Here is a 17,977-nt window from a genome sequence, read left to right on the forward strand (position 1 = left end):
CATAATAAAACTCCACCAATTCTTCATCTATAGTGCTATTGTTAACAATAATAACAAACACCCTGGGTACAAGTGACATGTTTTTTCTGTATGTAAAAAGATATTGAATATTACATCTGGTTTATGGATGCAAAATGGAGGGTAATTATTTTATTTATTCTTTATATAATACACTTGTGACCTGGAATAATAAAATAAGATTAAAGACAACAACTTATGAAAGCATGAAATAAAAACAAATGACTTGAAATGCAAGTGAAAATACAGCAATAATGAAGCCTCTAACTAGCTGAAAGACCCTTCAGCAGAATCCCAGCTTATATGCCAAAAGCTTGCATGAATAAAAAGGTGTTTTACTGCTGGCAGAAAGGCAATGGAGCCAGAGTTACCGGCCTCAGCAAGGGGCTTCAGAGTGTGGGAGCAGCCACGGAGAAGACCCTTGCTTGGTTCTCCATGGAATGTGCCTCTAGTGGCAGTGGAAGCTCTCCCTTGATGATCTCAGAACTAGGGCAGTCTCAAAGGGCAACATGCAGTCTTGTAAGTGGTCTGGACTAGGGATGTGAAGATCATGCCAGGCTCCTTTACCACGCTTGGCCCTGGCCAGGAAGTGAGAAGAGCCAAGGTGATGTCCTCGAAGCTTGGCAATGCTAGCAGCTTTGCTGCTCAAAGTATGTGTGCAATGCTTTGTGTCGAGTACAGGAAGAAGGCCAAGCCTGCACGTCCAATGTGTGGAGGCAGAACTCGGCTTGCACAGTGGGCACACGGTGGCATGTGTGCAAGTCGGCCTCTCTTCCCGCCAGACACCCTGTGCAGACACTTGAAGTGAGGGGGACTCGGGGCAGAGAGAAAGCAGGCCGGAGTTCCAGGAGGCGAACCAAGGAAATCCAACGGAGCCCTGCCTGTCACGCGTTCCCACTGCGGCAAACACTCTCCAGAACTGTTCCCTCTTCAACCCCAAGGACAGGCAGCTGCTCTGAGCCACCTGCCCACTGCTTCATGCCGAGAATCCTCTCCATGTGAGCCAGAAGGCAGGCAGGCAGGCAGGCAGGCTCTCTTCAAGGACCCGGCCAGGCACAAATGCCAGGCTTTGAGGGGGTTCTTCTGCAGAACTTGGCCTCGCGGGGGGAGGGGGGCTCAGGCATTTGCCCTTGCCAACAGTTTGGCTGCCGTATTCTCAACCAGCTGAAGTTTCTGAGCACTTTCCAAAGCAGCCCCACATGTTTACTAAGTAGAAAGACCACAATCCTAAATACACCATGTATTTCTGAGGAAGCAACGTTGCAATCTTAAGACACCTTAGTAGGAAACAACTTCCAATGAAGCCAGGAGACTCACTTAATCTTTAGCTGGAAGTTCTGCTTTGGTGTTTAGGATCAGTGCTCATGATGCAAAACCCCTGTTAAGAAAGGGAAGGTAAGCCAACGTTGGAATGAAACCCTGAGCTCAAAAACAAAGAACTGTTGTGGTGAATAAAATGTTTGCCATAAACCAGGAATTCATATAAATGCCCAGCTATTAGTCTCTATCTCTCAGCATAACCTGTCTCAGAGAGTTCTTAGGAAGGGAGAGGACACACCTTGTGAGAATTCCTTGGAAAAAATGGTAGGTTAAAATTCAGGGCTCTTTTTGAAATACAGACGTCTTAGTTGATTGTATGAATTTGGGCCAATCAACCAATTAGTAGATCTATTCTGGCTGAGATCATACACAAACTAGATTGGAAGCAAGCCCATTGGATACTGTGGGATTTTATTCAAAGCTGATGCGCATAGAATTGAACTATAAATATCCACAGATTTCTGAATGAGTAAAAGCTCTGACCGAAAGACACATTCTCTTTTTCAGTGATTTGTGTGTGTGTCATAGGGCACATAGTGCACAAGGCAATGCCACCTTTAAGATCCTGCTTGCCACCTGCCATTTTTGCAACAATTTGCATTACAAATAGAATTTAAAGCACACAGCTGTTGTGCGGTTGATTAAGGGCATCCTTTCATTGATCAAAATGTTTTTAATTGATCAGCTCAGGCCACAATCCTAGGGCCTTCCGATGCTGTCTGGGAGGTGGGCATAGGGTTACTTGGCACTTCAGTTCTGAGGTCCTGTGACTTTGGAGCAGGGCCCTTAAGGCGGAGCTTCTGCTGCAGCCTCTGGCAGGTGGAGTGGAAAGAGCCATGATGGCCTGGCTCTGAGGAAGCACCTGGGCCTTGGAGAGGAGGAAACGGGGCCTGTGTGCCAGGGGGCAGGGACAGGAACGGGGGGAGGCTGGGGCCAACAGCTTACACCATTTCCTATTGGGGCCCAGCCTCCTTCCTTGCCTGTCCCTGGTGCTGCTTTTGGACAGCCAGAAATGGCCATCTAGATGAAATGTCGGGCTTGAGGCACTGTGGTGTGGAAGGCTGCCAGCCCCCTTGCAGTGGTGGATGCTGGGTTCTGTCATTAACTAGTTGATTAGTGAAAATTTGCCTCCGTAAGGGGGAAAATGAGAGACTCATTTGGAAGCAAAATTTGCCTCAGTGGCCCACCAATGCCTTCCTCTCCCAGATGACATATCACAGGTCGTTCCTGATTTCTTAGAACCGCTTTTTGATGTCCAGGTATCATTTTTTCAAGACACTGTATTGGTTAGGGACATACAAATCTGTCAATTTCAGTTTCTCATTTTTCCAGTCTTACAATAAGTAAGCATTGAGAATGTTTTGAATCTTAAATTCAGACTTTGAAATCTTATTTTTTTTAAGTTTGAAAATGTGTACACATCATTGTGCATGACTTGTTTATTTATTAGATTTATATCCCACCTTTTATTTTTTAAAGAATCAAAGTGGTTTACATCATTCTCCTCCTTCAGCTCTCAATCTTATCCTCACAACAACCCTGTGAGGTAGGTTGCAGCTGGCCAAAGTCACCCAGCTGGCTCCGTGGCTGAGCAGGAACTAGAACCCAGATCACCTGAGTCCCAGTCCTGCGTGCTGAACCACTATACCACACTGGCTCTCCAATGATGTCAGGGGGCTGGCCTCTCCTTTGTAAAGCCTTACCCCCTTCCACAAAGCTAGGCTTCTGGATGTGATGACTTTGCCCAATATACGCAATTTTAAAGCAATCTTCCTAACATAACACATTCTAAACCATTATTTTCATCAAATTATGCATGTTGTGTGCACTTCTGCTCCTAATATAAGCATTTATGTACACAGTTTTTAAAATTGGAGACTTCCATTGGATAAATTCATGGAAGAACCATTGAATGTTGGTTTGCATATTGATTCATGAAATTAAGTATGAAATTAGGCAAGTAGACCAGAAGCATTCACAAAGCATCTTTTTATCCTAACAAATAAAACTCCTCCATTCATTTCAGTGCCTATTTAAATGGCATTGATCAGCAAACCCAGTGCAAAAGGTCCATTTCTCTTGGAACAACACCCATCATTTCATAAACTGACAGTTACCCTTTTCTCCGCTGCCTCTTGACGCCATGCCCAGCACCACCAGCATATGGGTTCAACACTCTCCCTGCACCCCAGATGGTACCGAGGGAGGGTGAGGAATGCTTGGATGACTATGAAGTCATCTTGACTCCTGTCGTTTCTGAGACACCCTGTCTTTTGAATCAAGCTGTCATTGATGAGCTGTGCATAGGTGTTCTCAGGGGGACAAGGCTCCTGTGCCTTCAGGAGCTGCTACTAAGCTAGTGAAACTTTTCCGGACATGGAGGAGAAGCGTTGTGCTTCTTGGCAGAATGGGATCCGAATCCAAATGCCATAGGTCCAAAGCTCTCAACTGCGTTGCCTTGTGCAGAAGAGGAGATTTTGGCAGGTGCCGGCTTTCTCATGAGAAGCTGTACATGCCACAATTGGGAAGGTCTCAGTTCAGTGGGTGGAGCACCTAGTTTGCATGCAAAAGGCCCTGCATTTGATCCCCATCATGTCCAGGTAGGGCAGCAAAAACTCCTGCCTGAATCCCTGGGGGGCTGCTGCCAGCCGGTGTGGGCAATGTTGGCCTAGCTAGACCAAGGGCTGGTGCAGAAGAGGGCTGCTTCCTCGCTTCCCCCTCACCCAACTGTTACAGCAACATAGGAGCAGAACAGCCTCCTGCAGCTTGGCCCCCCAGCTGTGCAGGACTAGAACCCCCGTTATTCCCAGCCAGCTTGGCCAGTGGTTCCAGCCAGCATCTCCTGGCCAGCTGGAAAAGACCCTGCCAGTGCCTGTCAGTGTCAGCAAGACTTGGCCAGATGGATCAGTGCACTGACACTGCATAAGGCATCTCTGACATTCATTTTGCTATCATACACAGCGCACAAACACTTTGTGAATGGTGCAAAGATGCCTTCATCCAGCCAGCCTTAATGCTTCCCCATGGGTGAAGCCGAGATTTGAATCTGCATCCTTTTCGTCAGGCTTCTGTGCCTTTGAAAGCAAGATATTGGGTGGATAGGGTGGACCGGGGGGGGGGGGGGCGGATTCAAGAAGTGTCACTTCTCATGCTTTTATTTCCTGAATTTCTCCCATCAGGCTGCTCTTAATAGAACTAGGGAATCTGAAAGAGAAAAGAAAAAGCAGGAGCATCCAATCTTGTTATCCAACAGACTCACAGGGAGGAGGTGTTCCCTGGATGGTACTTATCTGTTTGGAACACTTTTAAAGTGCAGAAATCGTGTACTTGGAATAAAGTGCATGAGAACTGAAGTTCCCATGTGACCCAGGGCCAATGGTCACGGACCCAGGGCAAGTGGTGCCCCCTGTTGCTGTGCATCTGTACTTCTGTTCCATAGCACTCTTTATTTTACCTCTATTTATGATGCAAGAGGGCAGCCACCAAAATCACCATGCCAAGCAACACAGAGTATGAAAAAGATATGTCTGGACCAACCATAATGGGAATAAAGACACACACATGTTGGGCTTCTGGCAGGGCTTTTATATCTTTGAATAGCTGAGTGACAGGCAGAAATTCAACAAGTGAGTGTTTGATTAAAATAGAGATAGTGGGAAAGCTTTACTTCAGGAATAGGAAGCCTCCAGTCCATTGGCTAGATGCCTCTCTCTGAAGATCCCTATCCATCTCTTGAGACCTCTCCTACAATATCTGTTGAATGTCTACCTGCTATGCAGCTTTTAAAAGTACATGCCATCAAAGCTCTTCAGGTGTTAAAGCTATTCTTCAGTCTTCCCCAGCTTTGTGCGCTCCAGATCTGTTGGCCATGCTGACTGGGGATGGTGACGATTGCCTCCAGCACATCTGGATGGCATGGTGGCCGGGGATGATGTGAGCTAGAGAGCACCCAGTTGGGACAGGTTGTTCTAGCTGAGGAACAGCTGCCCGCAGCTCCTTCAGTCTTTGCCATAAGGGCTTGGGGCCAGTGCCAGATATCATCACAGAGGGAGCTGTGCTCCTGGAATGGTTCCGGTTTCCAGCTGACTAAATGTTCCCAACACACTTCGGTCTTCATAGAAAAATGGGGAGAGAGGAGTTCTGCCGGCACTCTGTGGGCAATTGTACAAATGGCAGAGAACAAGCTGGCTGTGAGTTAATCTGCCTGCTTTCAGGTACTGAGAAATCTCAGGGGAGGCCTGTTTCTCCCGAAGAGCTCAAGCAGGGCTGCGTGGGTTTGACGGGGCTGGCGACAAAGCAAACACTCTCTTTCCCTTTTGCTTGGCATGAGACTGAGTTAATCAAACAACTGTAATGAACCTTGGGGCATTTCTCCTGGATTAATAACGAGCTGGGCAACTGCGATTCCAATTCGGGCACAAAGGAGAAGTGGGTCCATTAAGTCTGAGCAGGTAATTAATCCTTCTTGAAATGATCTGTGCCAAAGTCTGCTTTTGTGAAATTGACAGGGGTAGGAGGAAATACCCACTGAAAAATATATTGTTCTGTTACATTTTAGAGGGATGACACATGGTGTAAACATCCGTACTGCTTGAAACATCCTTTCAGAATTCACCCCCTGTGATTTCTGAGTGAACTCTCTGTGAGCTCCTTCATCTTAAAGCCAACTAGTGATAAAAGATGGGGCTTTCCACGCAGGATGCGCTCCTCTTTAGCAAGCAGCTTGCCTTCGCTCTGGCACAACATGGGCCATTCCGTGATCTGACATCTGTGAAGACATTCAGCAGGAGAGGTTTCCCAATTGCTGCATCTCCATGCCAGTTAAATCTTCTTCTGATCAGTTTCTGATTGTTGTAAAACTGTCAGCAGTACTAGAACTGTGCTAGAGAAGTGACGGCAGCCCTATTTCCTGTGAAACAGAAAAACATGTCGGCATGCTCCTAGCCTTTGTAAATCTGGATGATGGGATCCACGTTCCTGGGCAGCCAGAGTAAGGTAGCCAACTGCAAAAGGGAACAGGGCCTGTGCATCTTTAAATAGTTCTGCAGAAGATGATCATTTCAGCTGAAGTGGCCTCTAACGGGAGCCCCGCATCAAGACAGGGATGTCAGGAGCCCAATGATGCTTCTCCCGCCACTACAAAATGAACATAGACTTTTCCACCTGAAGCATTTATTATGAGGTCACAATTCCATACTCACCCTAATTTTTAGGCTTTTAGATGACATCATCATAGTCCAGGGTCACTTCTGTTCTTTTCAGAACACTTTCCTGCTTTTGTTGGTTTGTTTGCTGTTTTTAGAATGGGGATAATGAGCTATTAAATTACAACCAGGAAAATGGTGCTTCATCACCTGGTGCATTTATGTTGTGCTATCGTAGCACAACTTCATCTAGAGGTTGTATAGCAGAAGAACAGGAAAGGAAGAGCTGTTTGCGTAGAGTTTATCAGTTCTGTGACAATTCTGAAAGCGAGTCACAGAACAATAAATGCTGTGTGTACAAAAGTCTTCAGAACTACTAGAAATACTGAATGATCAGTTGCTGGTGGAGAGCATCAGGAGATGTCTCCTGCTTCTGGATTCCAGAAACATCTGGCTGGCCACTGTAGAAAGCAGGAACCTGGTTGTGAATGTGAAGGCAAGCAGGAATGCACTTTTGTGACATTTCTGCAATTTCCTGAGCTTGCACATGAAAAGAACATGCTTTTGTAAATGTGCAGTCCACCCCCCACAGCTGTGTTTTCATGGTGGAGGGAGGAGTCTGCATGCTTGGAAAACTACCTTTTTAGTTTTTGCAAATGCACTTTTCCTCTTCTCACCCACACAAAAAGAGAGCGAGAAAAGGCACTGACATTTTTGGAAGCAAGAATGACGTGAGATGAGCATCGAGGGAGAAAAGGGAGAACTTTGATGAGCTCAGATATCCCTTCTCCCATCCCTGCTTGTGAGCGGATTTCTCCTTCCTGTTTAGAAACCACGTGGTGCCGGGCCACGTAAACATCAGTCGGCATCAAATAGACAGGCACTCACTCACTCACTCACTCTTCTCTCTCTCTCCCTCCCTCCCTCCCTCCCTCTCTCGGCTTGATTTGGCAGCAGTGGAAAGGCGACCGCCATACACCAACGTGATCATGCCTAGTTTGTTTGGCATCATTTGCTTCCTTGGCATCGTTGGCAACCTGGTCGTGATCTACACCATCATCAAGAAGAAGAAGCTGCGGTGCAAGCAGACAGTGCCCGACATCTTCATTTTCAACCTTTCCATCGTGGACCTGCTGTTCCTGCTGGGAATGCCCTTCCTCATCCACCAGCTCCTCGGCAACGGGGCCTGGTACTTTGGAGCACCGCTCTGCACCATCATCACTGCTCTGGACACCAACAGCCAGATCACCAGCACCAACATCCTGACGGTCATGACGCTGGACCGCTACCTGGCCACAGTCCATCCTCTCAAGTCCACGTACGTCCGGACACCATCTGTGGCCGCCCTGGTCATTGGTCTGGTGTGGCTCCTTTCTTTTCTGACCATCATCCCTGTGTGGATGTATGCTGGGCTGATGCCTCTGGAAGACGGAACAGTCCGGTGTGCTCTTCTGCTTCCCAATCCCGAGACTGATATCTACTGGTTCACCATTTACCAGTTCATGCTGGCTTTCGCTATTCCACTCCTGGTCATATGCATGGTCTACTTTAAGATCCTCCAGCACATGGCTACCACTGTAGTGCCTCTGCCCCAGAGAAGCCTCCGGGCGCGCACCAAGAAGGTCACCCGAATGGCAGTTGCCATCTGCTCTGCCTTCTTTATTTGCTGGGCCCCCTTCTACATCCTTCAGCTGGTGCATCTTGGAATAGACACCCCCTCAGTTGCCTTCTTCTATGCCTACAACTTTGCCATTAGCTTGGGCTATGCCAATAGTTGCCTCAATCCTTTCCTCTACGTTGTCCTGAGTGAGGCCTTCAAGCGCCAGTTCATGGTGGCCATCCGTCCAGCCAAGGAGCGGTTTCAGGTCAATAGCAACACCAACAGCACAACAGAGGCCAGTGTGTGCCTGAAGCTCGCCCCAGAATCTACCCAGCAGATTCAGTTTTTGGAGGAATTTTCTCCACACTCCATGCCTTTGACAGTTGCTGCCCACTAGCTGTTCTTCCGCCAGGACTTCCCTGAGTCCTGCTGCTTTATGGCCACAAAACGTTCTCCTTTCCAAATCTCTGATACCTGGTGTATGTGTGCTAGCACTACAAATAAGCAGGGTGTAGGGTCAACAGGGACCTTAAAATACAAAGGTTGGGATCCTTCTTTCATATAAGAGGTGGAAGGTGCAACTGAGTGCACAGCCTCATGTACCAGAAGTCTTTTTGACATCCACCAGTTGATTACCAACACTGTACAAATGATCCGTCTTGAGCAGGCAAGGACATGTCAAGTATATGAAAGACCGGGAAATGACAACTTCCTGGCTGCCACTGAGCCAAGCGGCTTCTGCCTTATACAGGATGAACGCTGCAAAGCAACTCCACCGCTGAGCTTTCCCAAGCTAACACTTGGAAAACAAGTGGAGATGCACAAGTAACTTCATACCGTTGGCAGGAGGAAGAAGAAACAAGCAAAGCAACATCTCCTGCACTGGGGCGCCTCCTGCAGCAGGGGCAGGGAATTGCTGGCCTCCCATCGGCCAGTGTTCATTAGCTGGAGATGTGACCTTGGGAGAACATGGCAAAACATTATGGCATGAGCAGAGAAATAAGGAGAGGCAAGAAATCGCTTCAGTGGTTCCTAGGATCATCCACTGAAGTATATGGAATAAACGATAGGCTTCAAATCAAAAATCTCCTCTGGACACTTTCAAAGTTATGAGTAAAACTTGAGCCATGGGGGCTGTTCCTGACTCTCCACGAGGAGAGGCAGTGATGGGAGGAACGGGCTCCCCTGGGTCTTTGCCATTCACTCAGATGCTAAGACACCCGGAGCCTCCGCGTGTGGGAAGACAGCCTCCCCGTCGCTCGCTGCACGTACCGAAAAAGGAACGTCGCCTTTGAGGCGCAGAAGGGTGCTGGCAGCATTGTGGCAGTGCAGCAAAGGGGAGATGCCGACAGATGCTGCTTGTGATAGCTCAGCACTACAGGGGTGTGACGAGCGGTGTCTGCCCCAAAGCCTGCATTTATCAGACGTTATGTACAGAGAAAGATGGAGTGTCAGAAGGGCATGAGAAAAGCCATGCTGGATCAGACCAAAGGTCCCTGTTCTATAATACCTGAACAGAATGTTAAAGGTTTAAACAGCTCTCTTGCGAAAAGTAGGAAATGAAGGGAAAGAGCACGTCCTCTCCCTCTCCCTCTTTCACCCACACACCAGCAATTCTGATGCATGGAAAGGTGATGACCCTTGCTTTGTAGCGTTTTTACAACTTTGCGATGAAAACTGAAGTGAATGGAAGAGGGAGAAAAGTCGTCTTCCTTTGGCAAGTGGAAAGGTGCTTCTAGGAAGTGGGACTGGGGTGGGGGCGGGAGGGGTTTATCTGGCAAAAAGTTGCGACACACCTGACCAAGACAGGTAGTTTTTTCCCACCAGCAGCAGTAGCCATTGGCAACAGCTGAATGTTCGAAAATGGGCATGTGAAGCTTCCTACACTATGGAGAACCAACTGGCATAATCTGCCAACTGCTACCGATCAAACAGCTGTTAAACACAGAGGAAAAGCAGGAAAAGTCCTGCTATGCTATGCCTAATAATCAGAAACTACGCAGGGACCTGGCATGCCGGCCAAGCTCACTGGCAGAAGGAGACTGGCCAGAATGGCCACCGTTTACGTGAAGGGTCTGATTCCCTGCAGTAAGCGCCCTGCAGCCACGTGGCTGCCTGCGCGTCTTTTTCTCAGTGCTTCTCTCTGGGACCCCACATGCTCTCTGCTGTGGGGAGAGTCTTGCAGCCAGCAGAGGAGGAAACTGTCACAGGGAAGGGGCTTTAAAAAGTGGTCTGGATTTGTGAACATTTAATCAGGGTGGGGGAATATCTGAGCTTCAGACATTGTCACACTGTAGCTCATCGTCCCTGATCATTGGCCATCCTAGGTGGGGCTGATGGGAGCCGAACAATGCCAACAATATCTAAAGGAGCACAGCTCTGGCTGAATCGCTTTCTCCAGCTGCAGGTGCAGATCTCAGATCTGAGGTGGATACAAACCGCTTGACTAAGGCAGCTGCAGCAGGCTGCATCGGACCCTTTCCCGCTAAGGTATGATCCAGCACTCATTGCCATCTGCTCAGGGAGAACTTGGGCAGTGGCTAAATGAGGATTTCAGTATTGCTTGCAAGACATGTGAGCATGCCCGGGTCAAATTCCCTGAACAGAAGGGTGAATTCACTGAAATATTCACAGATGGTCAGGCATGTGCTCTCATTCAATTTGCACAGCTTTTCCAGTTTGGTTTTGAGCACATTTGCTTTAAATCATGGGAGGAAAGTTGTGCAAATTAGGGCAGTTGCACCAATGTGAAGAAGGCTGCACACATCCCACACCAGAGCTCAATTTCTGTGAGTTTGGCCAGAGCAAGTGACAGACACCAATGGGGATCAGGTGCAGGACAAGTAGCAAGCCAGTGCTGGAGAATTTTAGTGACTGGCCATTGGCTAAGCTGGACACAATTTGTAAGGAAGGTGATCTGGTGAGTGAGTGAGTGAGTGAGTGAGGGAGTGAGTGAGTGAGTGAGTGAGTGAGTGTGAGAGAGAGAGAGAGAGAGAGAGAGAGAGAGAGAGAGAGAGAGAGAGAGAGAGCGCGCACCATCTACAGTGTCCTTTCAATCTGACCAGAACGAACTGGAAAATAATGTGTAGTTATGTACATATGTTGTGCTAAATGTTGCTTGCCAATGTAACATAAAAATGGGATTCTATTTGTGTGTTGTTATGTTTTGGTTATGCTAAGAATAAAGTTATTATTCCAAAAATCTTATTTTCTTTTTATCACTGCCAAAAATGTTTAAAGAATACATTTTCATTTTTATTCATTTATTTAGAGCATGCACCCTCTGCTTTCATGTAAAATTCCAAGAACACCTTACCAAATGTGAAAATATATGTAAAATGTGTACATTGAAATATAATTAGAATACTTTAGGAAAAAAACCAGTAGAAGAGGTATAAAACAACAAATCCAGTTACAATCAAATGCATCAGATCAAATTAAAAGACCTGAAAAAATAAACCAGACCCAGTGAAAACACCTACGGCCGTCTTTGTTAGGTGCCAAAACATGATCAGCATAAGTGTCAGGTAAGCTCCCTGGAAAGAGTGTTCCAGAATCAGGGTGCCACCACCGAGAAGACCTTCTTTCAGTAGCCTCCTGACATTTGAAGACATATAGGGCTGAGTGAAGCAGCAGCTCCAAGCGGCAGATTCTGAGAGGTGGGGATATGTGATAAGGCGTGGAGAAAGTGTGTGCTTTGCTTGATGCCTCCATGTGCTGTTCCGTCCCCAGTAATAAGATTCAGATGCTTGTCTGGTCCATTGCTACATACAGAACAACCTGGCATGGATCTCACCATACTCGGGAGCATCTGGTGGGGATTTTTGTATATGGAAAGATAAGTAGGGATAATTCAGGGCGCAATCCTTTGCATGTTTAGACAGAAAACATGGTTGGCCAGGGAACATTGTGGGGTACAGAACGTTTTCTGCCTAAACATGCATAGCTTTGCACCCTAAGTTATCCCCTGCACCCAGACTCAAATCTAGGTCAGAGCGTTCTTATATACCCAGCGTACATCCCACCATGTAAATTAGCTGTCACAGAATGGAAGAATATGCATTGCCTCTGAAATTGCCACCTGGATTAGGTAGCTACAGCGCCACTCACAGTCCTGAATCTGAAGCTGATGAGGACTCTCCATATAAAAAGTGGTGTGTGTATGTGTGTGTACACTTAATAAACACTTGCTGAAATACAGTACCCATGGGCCAGCACTCTGTCCCTTCATGATGCATGCAAAGGACAACACTGGGACATCCTTTCTGAGAGTTGAAAGCAGTTGTCCACTGTTAAGAGTCCCAAGCTCCGAAGAAGCTTTCCCCCAATCCCTCGGGAATGATGACATTTACATGATTCTCATTCCGAGGGTAGTGTAAAACAATCTCGTATCTATTAGCCATACAGTCACATACTTTGGTAAAAAGGTGCTGGAGTAAATCTAATACGATAGCCATCCTATTTCCATCTTCCTCTGCCTCTACATTTGGATTGGCCAGTCTTGGAGGTAGATGGAATAGCTATTAAGTTTTGTCTGATCCAGCAGAAGCAGTTCTTACATCCACATCAACCAAATAATTCAAAGCCAGCATTTACAAGACAAGAGTATGCAAATGGACCTCATCATGGAAAATCGTACTTCAGGGGAAAGCCACTGCATTATAAAAATACAGTTGCTGGCACACATTAATTAAATGTACATCTCATAGCACTGGGGCACTCTCAGATCAGTGCCTCTAAGGCATTTCCACTTAATGAAGAGACTACAGAAGAGACAACATAAGTAGTGGATTACGCTCCTGTACCGCCATGCAGGAATCCCAAGGGGCATATTCAGGAAGGCTAAAGCAGCTTGTTAAAAGAACCTCTATTGATGCGGGGATGGATTTTGTCGTAAAGGAACATTTAATACTATCTCCCCAGTTCCTTGCACACACATCTGCAGCAGCCACAACAACTGTGCACGGCCACCTGCTCATGCAAACACAGACACACACACACACACACACACACACACGACATAGCAGTTCCATACTAGAGATGGAGAGCAAGAATCAGTGGATGCAACCAACAATATTTCTTTACGGTATGAAATAAATTATGCAGAAAGATATGTGCTTATTTCCACCCTAAAGGTTTTTTCATATTGTCAAAGCATCTACTGATTGCTTACATCTTAACAAAGCATTAGGTGACCAGAAAGTTTCCAACAAAGAATGGCATCTTCTCAGCTGATTACATGTAATTAGCAGAAAAGTTCTAGCAATAGTCACTGCCTGCTCCGGAACATTGTTCTAGACAATTAGACACAGGCAGTAATGATGTTAGATGGTAGAACCTAGTATTGTTTTTTTCAGGAAAGCTGTAACCCCCTGGCTTTAGGCTGGAAGAAAGCACCATTCCTCCCAGAAAGAAACATTAATCATTTCTGAAGTCCAAAGTGCCTGCACTTTTTAAAAGCTGTGATGCGCAAAGAACTAGAACATGAGAGGTAGGCAGGCGTCAGACGGCCAGGAAGCTTGTTCCTGTCCACAGGCTGCATAAGCTAAAAAGTAATGTAACTACAAGACCAGAGGACGCTCCAGCAGATTCTCTAAGTCTTGCCCTTCTTTGAACAGGGAAAGACCAGCAGTTCTGTACAGAGGCCAGGAAGAACACAGAAAGGGCTTCTTTGTCGCTCATAGTAACCAAAGTGGGTACTGTTTTTCTGGCTGGAGCTGAAGTTTCTCTTACTGGAGCTGGTTTCCTTCTGCACAATGAGCTGTTGTTCAATGCACAAAGCCAGGCTTTAATTTTTGTTTTGTTTTATTTCTTAGGTCAGTTGGGCAACCATAAGTAGAGACTGCCTGGGAACCATTTATGTCTTGCTAGAGCAGATATGGGATTCAAATATTATCTGCATTAAAGCCTTGTGGGTGGAGAAATTGCATCTGCTACAGTTCTCTCTTCTGTGTCCACTATTGGGACACAGAAGCAATTCCTACTGAACCTGGAAACCTAATGAGTTGCTGAAATTGCCTGTAGGCCTGGGCTTGAGTTTCTGAAAATGTTTTAGGATATGGAAGCAAGTAATTCTTTGTTCATGTAGTCTGTGCTCTATGAGAAAATTACCCTGATAATAAAGGAAACAGAAATGTACATTGAAAGCTACATTATACTTCATTATGTAGCAATGCAGGATAGATCTTCCAAAAATATGAATAATGCCGCTATGAAATATGCATATTTATCACATGACATATGAAAGAAGCTTAGTACATTGTGTGCTTTCTGAGCACTTCCTGGCTGGACAATGCCAGGTCCACAGCTCAGTTATTTACTTACTTACTTATCTGCATCTTTTTGAGTCCACAATAAGGCTGCTCACATTCAACAAAGGAATGAACATTAAATGATCCGGGGAGGGTGCAAGCCAATGGGGATGCATTGCCCATAAGCCTTTGCATGAAGAGGAGGCTGGGCATCCTATGCAGGGCAGGAGAAGCCCAGAGGCGAGCCGCACCTCCCTGCCCCTCTTCCCCTGCAAGACTGCTAGTTGGCAGGGCCCTGTGACCCTGCTCCTTGGAAGTCAGGCCCCAATAGCTCCGTAACAGCGCCATCTGAGTGCATAGCTCATGTGGCACGCTTGCTCTGAGTAGAGAGGGAGGGGAGCAGAGGACCAGCAGTGCTTTCTGTCACTGAAACTGTGCCAAGGCCTGGCATGAACTCCTGGCATCCTGCCATTTAGTCCAGTTTCATGAGGCATCTGGATCTAGAGGGAAGGGGCATGAAGAAAAGGGAGTCCATGACTGCCTGCCATGTGTCATGGTGACATGCAGACAGACTCCCGTGCTGATGCATGGAAGTGTCCTATGCAGAAGGGCTGCCAACTTTAGGGCCGGCTGTCACGGCAGGCTGATCAATTAGCTCCCTCTTCCCCAACCGGGTGCCTTCCAGATGTGGGGTATCCACTCCCATCTGCCCCAGTTCACATGGGCAATGGACAAGAATTCTGATAATTGTAGCCAGAAACATCTGGAGAGCACCAGATTGGCAGAGGCTGGATTATACTCATCTCAAAAGAGGTGGCTTGCAGCTGGAGCAGGTGCAGCGAAAGGCAATCAAAATAATCAGGGCTCTGGCTGATTATACTGAGGCAAGGTGACAGCATCTGGGGGTTCAGTTTTTAGAAAAGGGGGTGTTTATGGGTTCAATCCTAGGGGCCTGGGGGGTCTTTCAGATGTCATGCACATTGCCCAGCAGGCGAAGAAGGTGGTCCGCCCCCAGAGACCTCCTTATTGTAGCAATAGAAACCTTCAGCTGCTGCCCCAGCCCAGGTGTGCTTAGGAGAAAGGGGTATGCCTGGGAGACTAGATCAGCCAGGGCCCATTATCCACAACATCCAACGCCCTCCCATTCCGCCATATGACCCCCACAAAGGAAGGCAAATCCACTAGCTTTGTATGTGTCAAATTTACTTTCTCTTTGGTCTCCCCATGCTTCCAGCTTCTGTCCTGGCTGCTGCAAGCTCAGCCTGGTTTTGGAAAGCGTGTCTCTCCCCAACTCCAAAGATCGCTCTGTAAAGGCAGGGCCGGGGGACATGATAGACATCTATAGAAGGTATGCAATGATGCATGATATGGAGAAAGTGGAGAGAAGTCCCCCCGCCCCAAATAAGACCAGAACCTGCTTGTTAATCCAAGACAGAAACCCAGAAGTAATTTCCAGTCCGTGTATTCATCTGTCTGTCTCTCTGTCTGTCCCTTCAATTTGTATTGCACTTTTCCCTATGACCGCGGCAGAGATATCAGTGTGCATTCACAACGACACACCAGTATTCCCCATCCACCGCTGGGGAACCGTCTGCCTCTGTAATGTTTGATTACAATTTAATGCCTGGGGTCTAAGTTTATATGGCAGTGAAATTAGAGTGCCCCTGGGAACGATCTCCTGGGATTTAGTCAGGAAGCTTCAACAAAGTTGCCATCCCACCTGCTCTCCTGTCTACAAGTGCATAACTAACACCCATGCATAACGAACATGCTGATGGAAAACTAGCTTGCTCGCTGTCCTTAATTCGTTGAAGGAAAACACGGATGTGCATTCATGCCTCCTGCCTGCAGAACTGGGAAACAAATACAGCAGTCCTGAGAATAAATTGAGTTGCTAAGCAGTTTGTTCATACTATGTGCATCTGCTGCCACCGTGAACCGATGCCAATGTCAGGTCAGAGACAGAACCATTAAATAACGCGCTTTTGAGACTCTGGGTGCTTCCAGGCGAGGCTTTCAATATGCAAGTGTGCTGCCTCTCTCACAGATTTCTGTGGCAGCTCACATGGCATTGTTCCTATTTGTTTTCCTGCAGCCTCCTCCTCCTCCCTGCCCAGCTTCTATTTGTTGAAGAAAAAACTTCCATAGGATTAGGGACCCCTGAGAGTGCCGTGAGAGAAATCTCTGGTGGACTGGCTGGCAGGGAGAAGGCTCTCCTCCTGTGTCTCTTACTGGCCTTTTATAGCTTTGACCAAGGCTATTTGCAAATCAAAACTGGGAAGTTCAGGAACATCAGTTCCTTCTCTGATCCTTTTTCAGCTGATATTTATTTATTTATTTTATTTAGGGCATTTATAGGCTGCCTGTCACTGTCCTCTCTGGACAGCTTACAGTATAAGCCCTAAGCAAAATAAATTGGCTATACCACAGCTGAATATAAAAATGACATAGTTAAAATAAATGAAATAAATTTAAATAAATACATACATTAGCTAAGCATATGAGTAAAAATCCCCTGATAAACAAATTTTTGTGTGATCCTTAGCTTAGAATGCTTTGCCTTCATTTCTCATGCCAAGCCATAATAATTTTAGCTCAGATTTCTGAGATTTCAAAGCAGCTCAGATTTCTTTATAACAATTTTATTTATTGAACTTTTGTTCTGACATGTTCACATCTCACTGTCTTTCCTTTCAAGCAACTCGAGGTGGCTTAAATAATTCTCCTCCTCAGAAACTTATCCTCACAACAACAACAACCCTGTGAGGTAGGCTGGGCTGAGATTCTGTGATTGGCCCAAAGTCACCCAGTTGGCTCCATGGCTGAGCAGGGACTAGAATGCAGATCCCCTGAGTCCCAGTCCCACATTCTTATCCACTCGGCCAGCACATGTTGTTTTTTCATTGCTTGAGCTATAGGTAAAGGTTACCTGCAAAGGATTTTTACCCCCCTGGCATATCAGCTGAAGGATGAAAGGCTGAGCAGAAACGTGAATAGTGTGTCACCTTTTGTACTTCTCACTCATCCTGCTGAGGTCCAGGGAGATTAATGTGTTTAACGTTGAGCAATTGCAAGGCAGGAGCAACCTGAACAGGACCAGCCTAAACTGTTTGACCAAGCGAATCACAAAGAGCGATAAGAACTCAAGATCACGCCAAGGATCCATCTAGCCCAGCATTCTGTTCGCGCAACGCTCAGCCAACTGACCACAAGAAACCACGAGCAGGACACGCGTGCAGCAGCCCCAGTTCCTCAGCAGCCGGTGCCCACGGGCATCCTGCCCCTGACACTGGAGGTAGCAAATAGTCATCAGGACTAGTAGCCACCAATAGCCCTTAGCCTTCATGGATTCATCCAATCCCCTTTTAAAGCCGTCCAGATGGTAGAAGTGAAATCCATAGATTAACTATGCCAATGTGGTGCCACAGTGATTCGGGCAAAAGAGAATCAGGTTCTATCCCCACTCAGCTGTGAACCTCACTTGGTGAGTTTGGGCCAGTCTCTGCCTCTCAGCCCAGCCTACCTTGCAGGGTTGTTGTGAGGAGAAAATGAGGAGAAAGCACATATACGCCATCCTGAGTTTCTTGCAGGAAAACAGGCAGGATATAAACAAACAATTTCCATATAGACATAAAATAATTCGA

General features: G+C 46.7%; 1 protein-coding gene across 1 annotated transcript; it reads left to right on the forward strand.

The window, feature by feature from the left end:
• Positions 1 to 7,459: 7,459 nt before the first annotated feature.
• On the forward strand, positions 7,460 to 8,479 carry LOC123035626 (melanin-concentrating hormone receptor 1-like). Its single transcript, XM_044454029.1, has one exon. The coding sequence runs from the start codon at positions 7,472 to 7,474 to the stop codon at positions 8,477 to 8,479; it is 1,008 nt and encodes a 335-aa protein (XP_044309964.1). The 5' UTR covers positions 7,460 to 7,471.
• Positions 8,480 to 17,977: the final 9,498 nt, after the last annotated feature.

This window comes from Varanus komodoensis, unplaced genomic scaffold (genome assembly GCF_004798865.1).
Source record: "Varanus komodoensis strain SLA01 unplaced genomic scaffold, ASM479886v1 scaffold7_1, whole genome shotgun sequence".
Taxonomy (NCBI): domain Eukaryota; kingdom Metazoa; phylum Chordata; class Lepidosauria; order Squamata; family Varanidae; genus Varanus; species Varanus komodoensis.

Coding starts and splice junctions, on each gene's coding strand:
- LOC123035626 (XM_044454029.1), top strand. CDS start 7,472: ATGCCTAGTTTGTTTGGCATCATTTGCTTCCTTGGCATCGTTGGCAAC.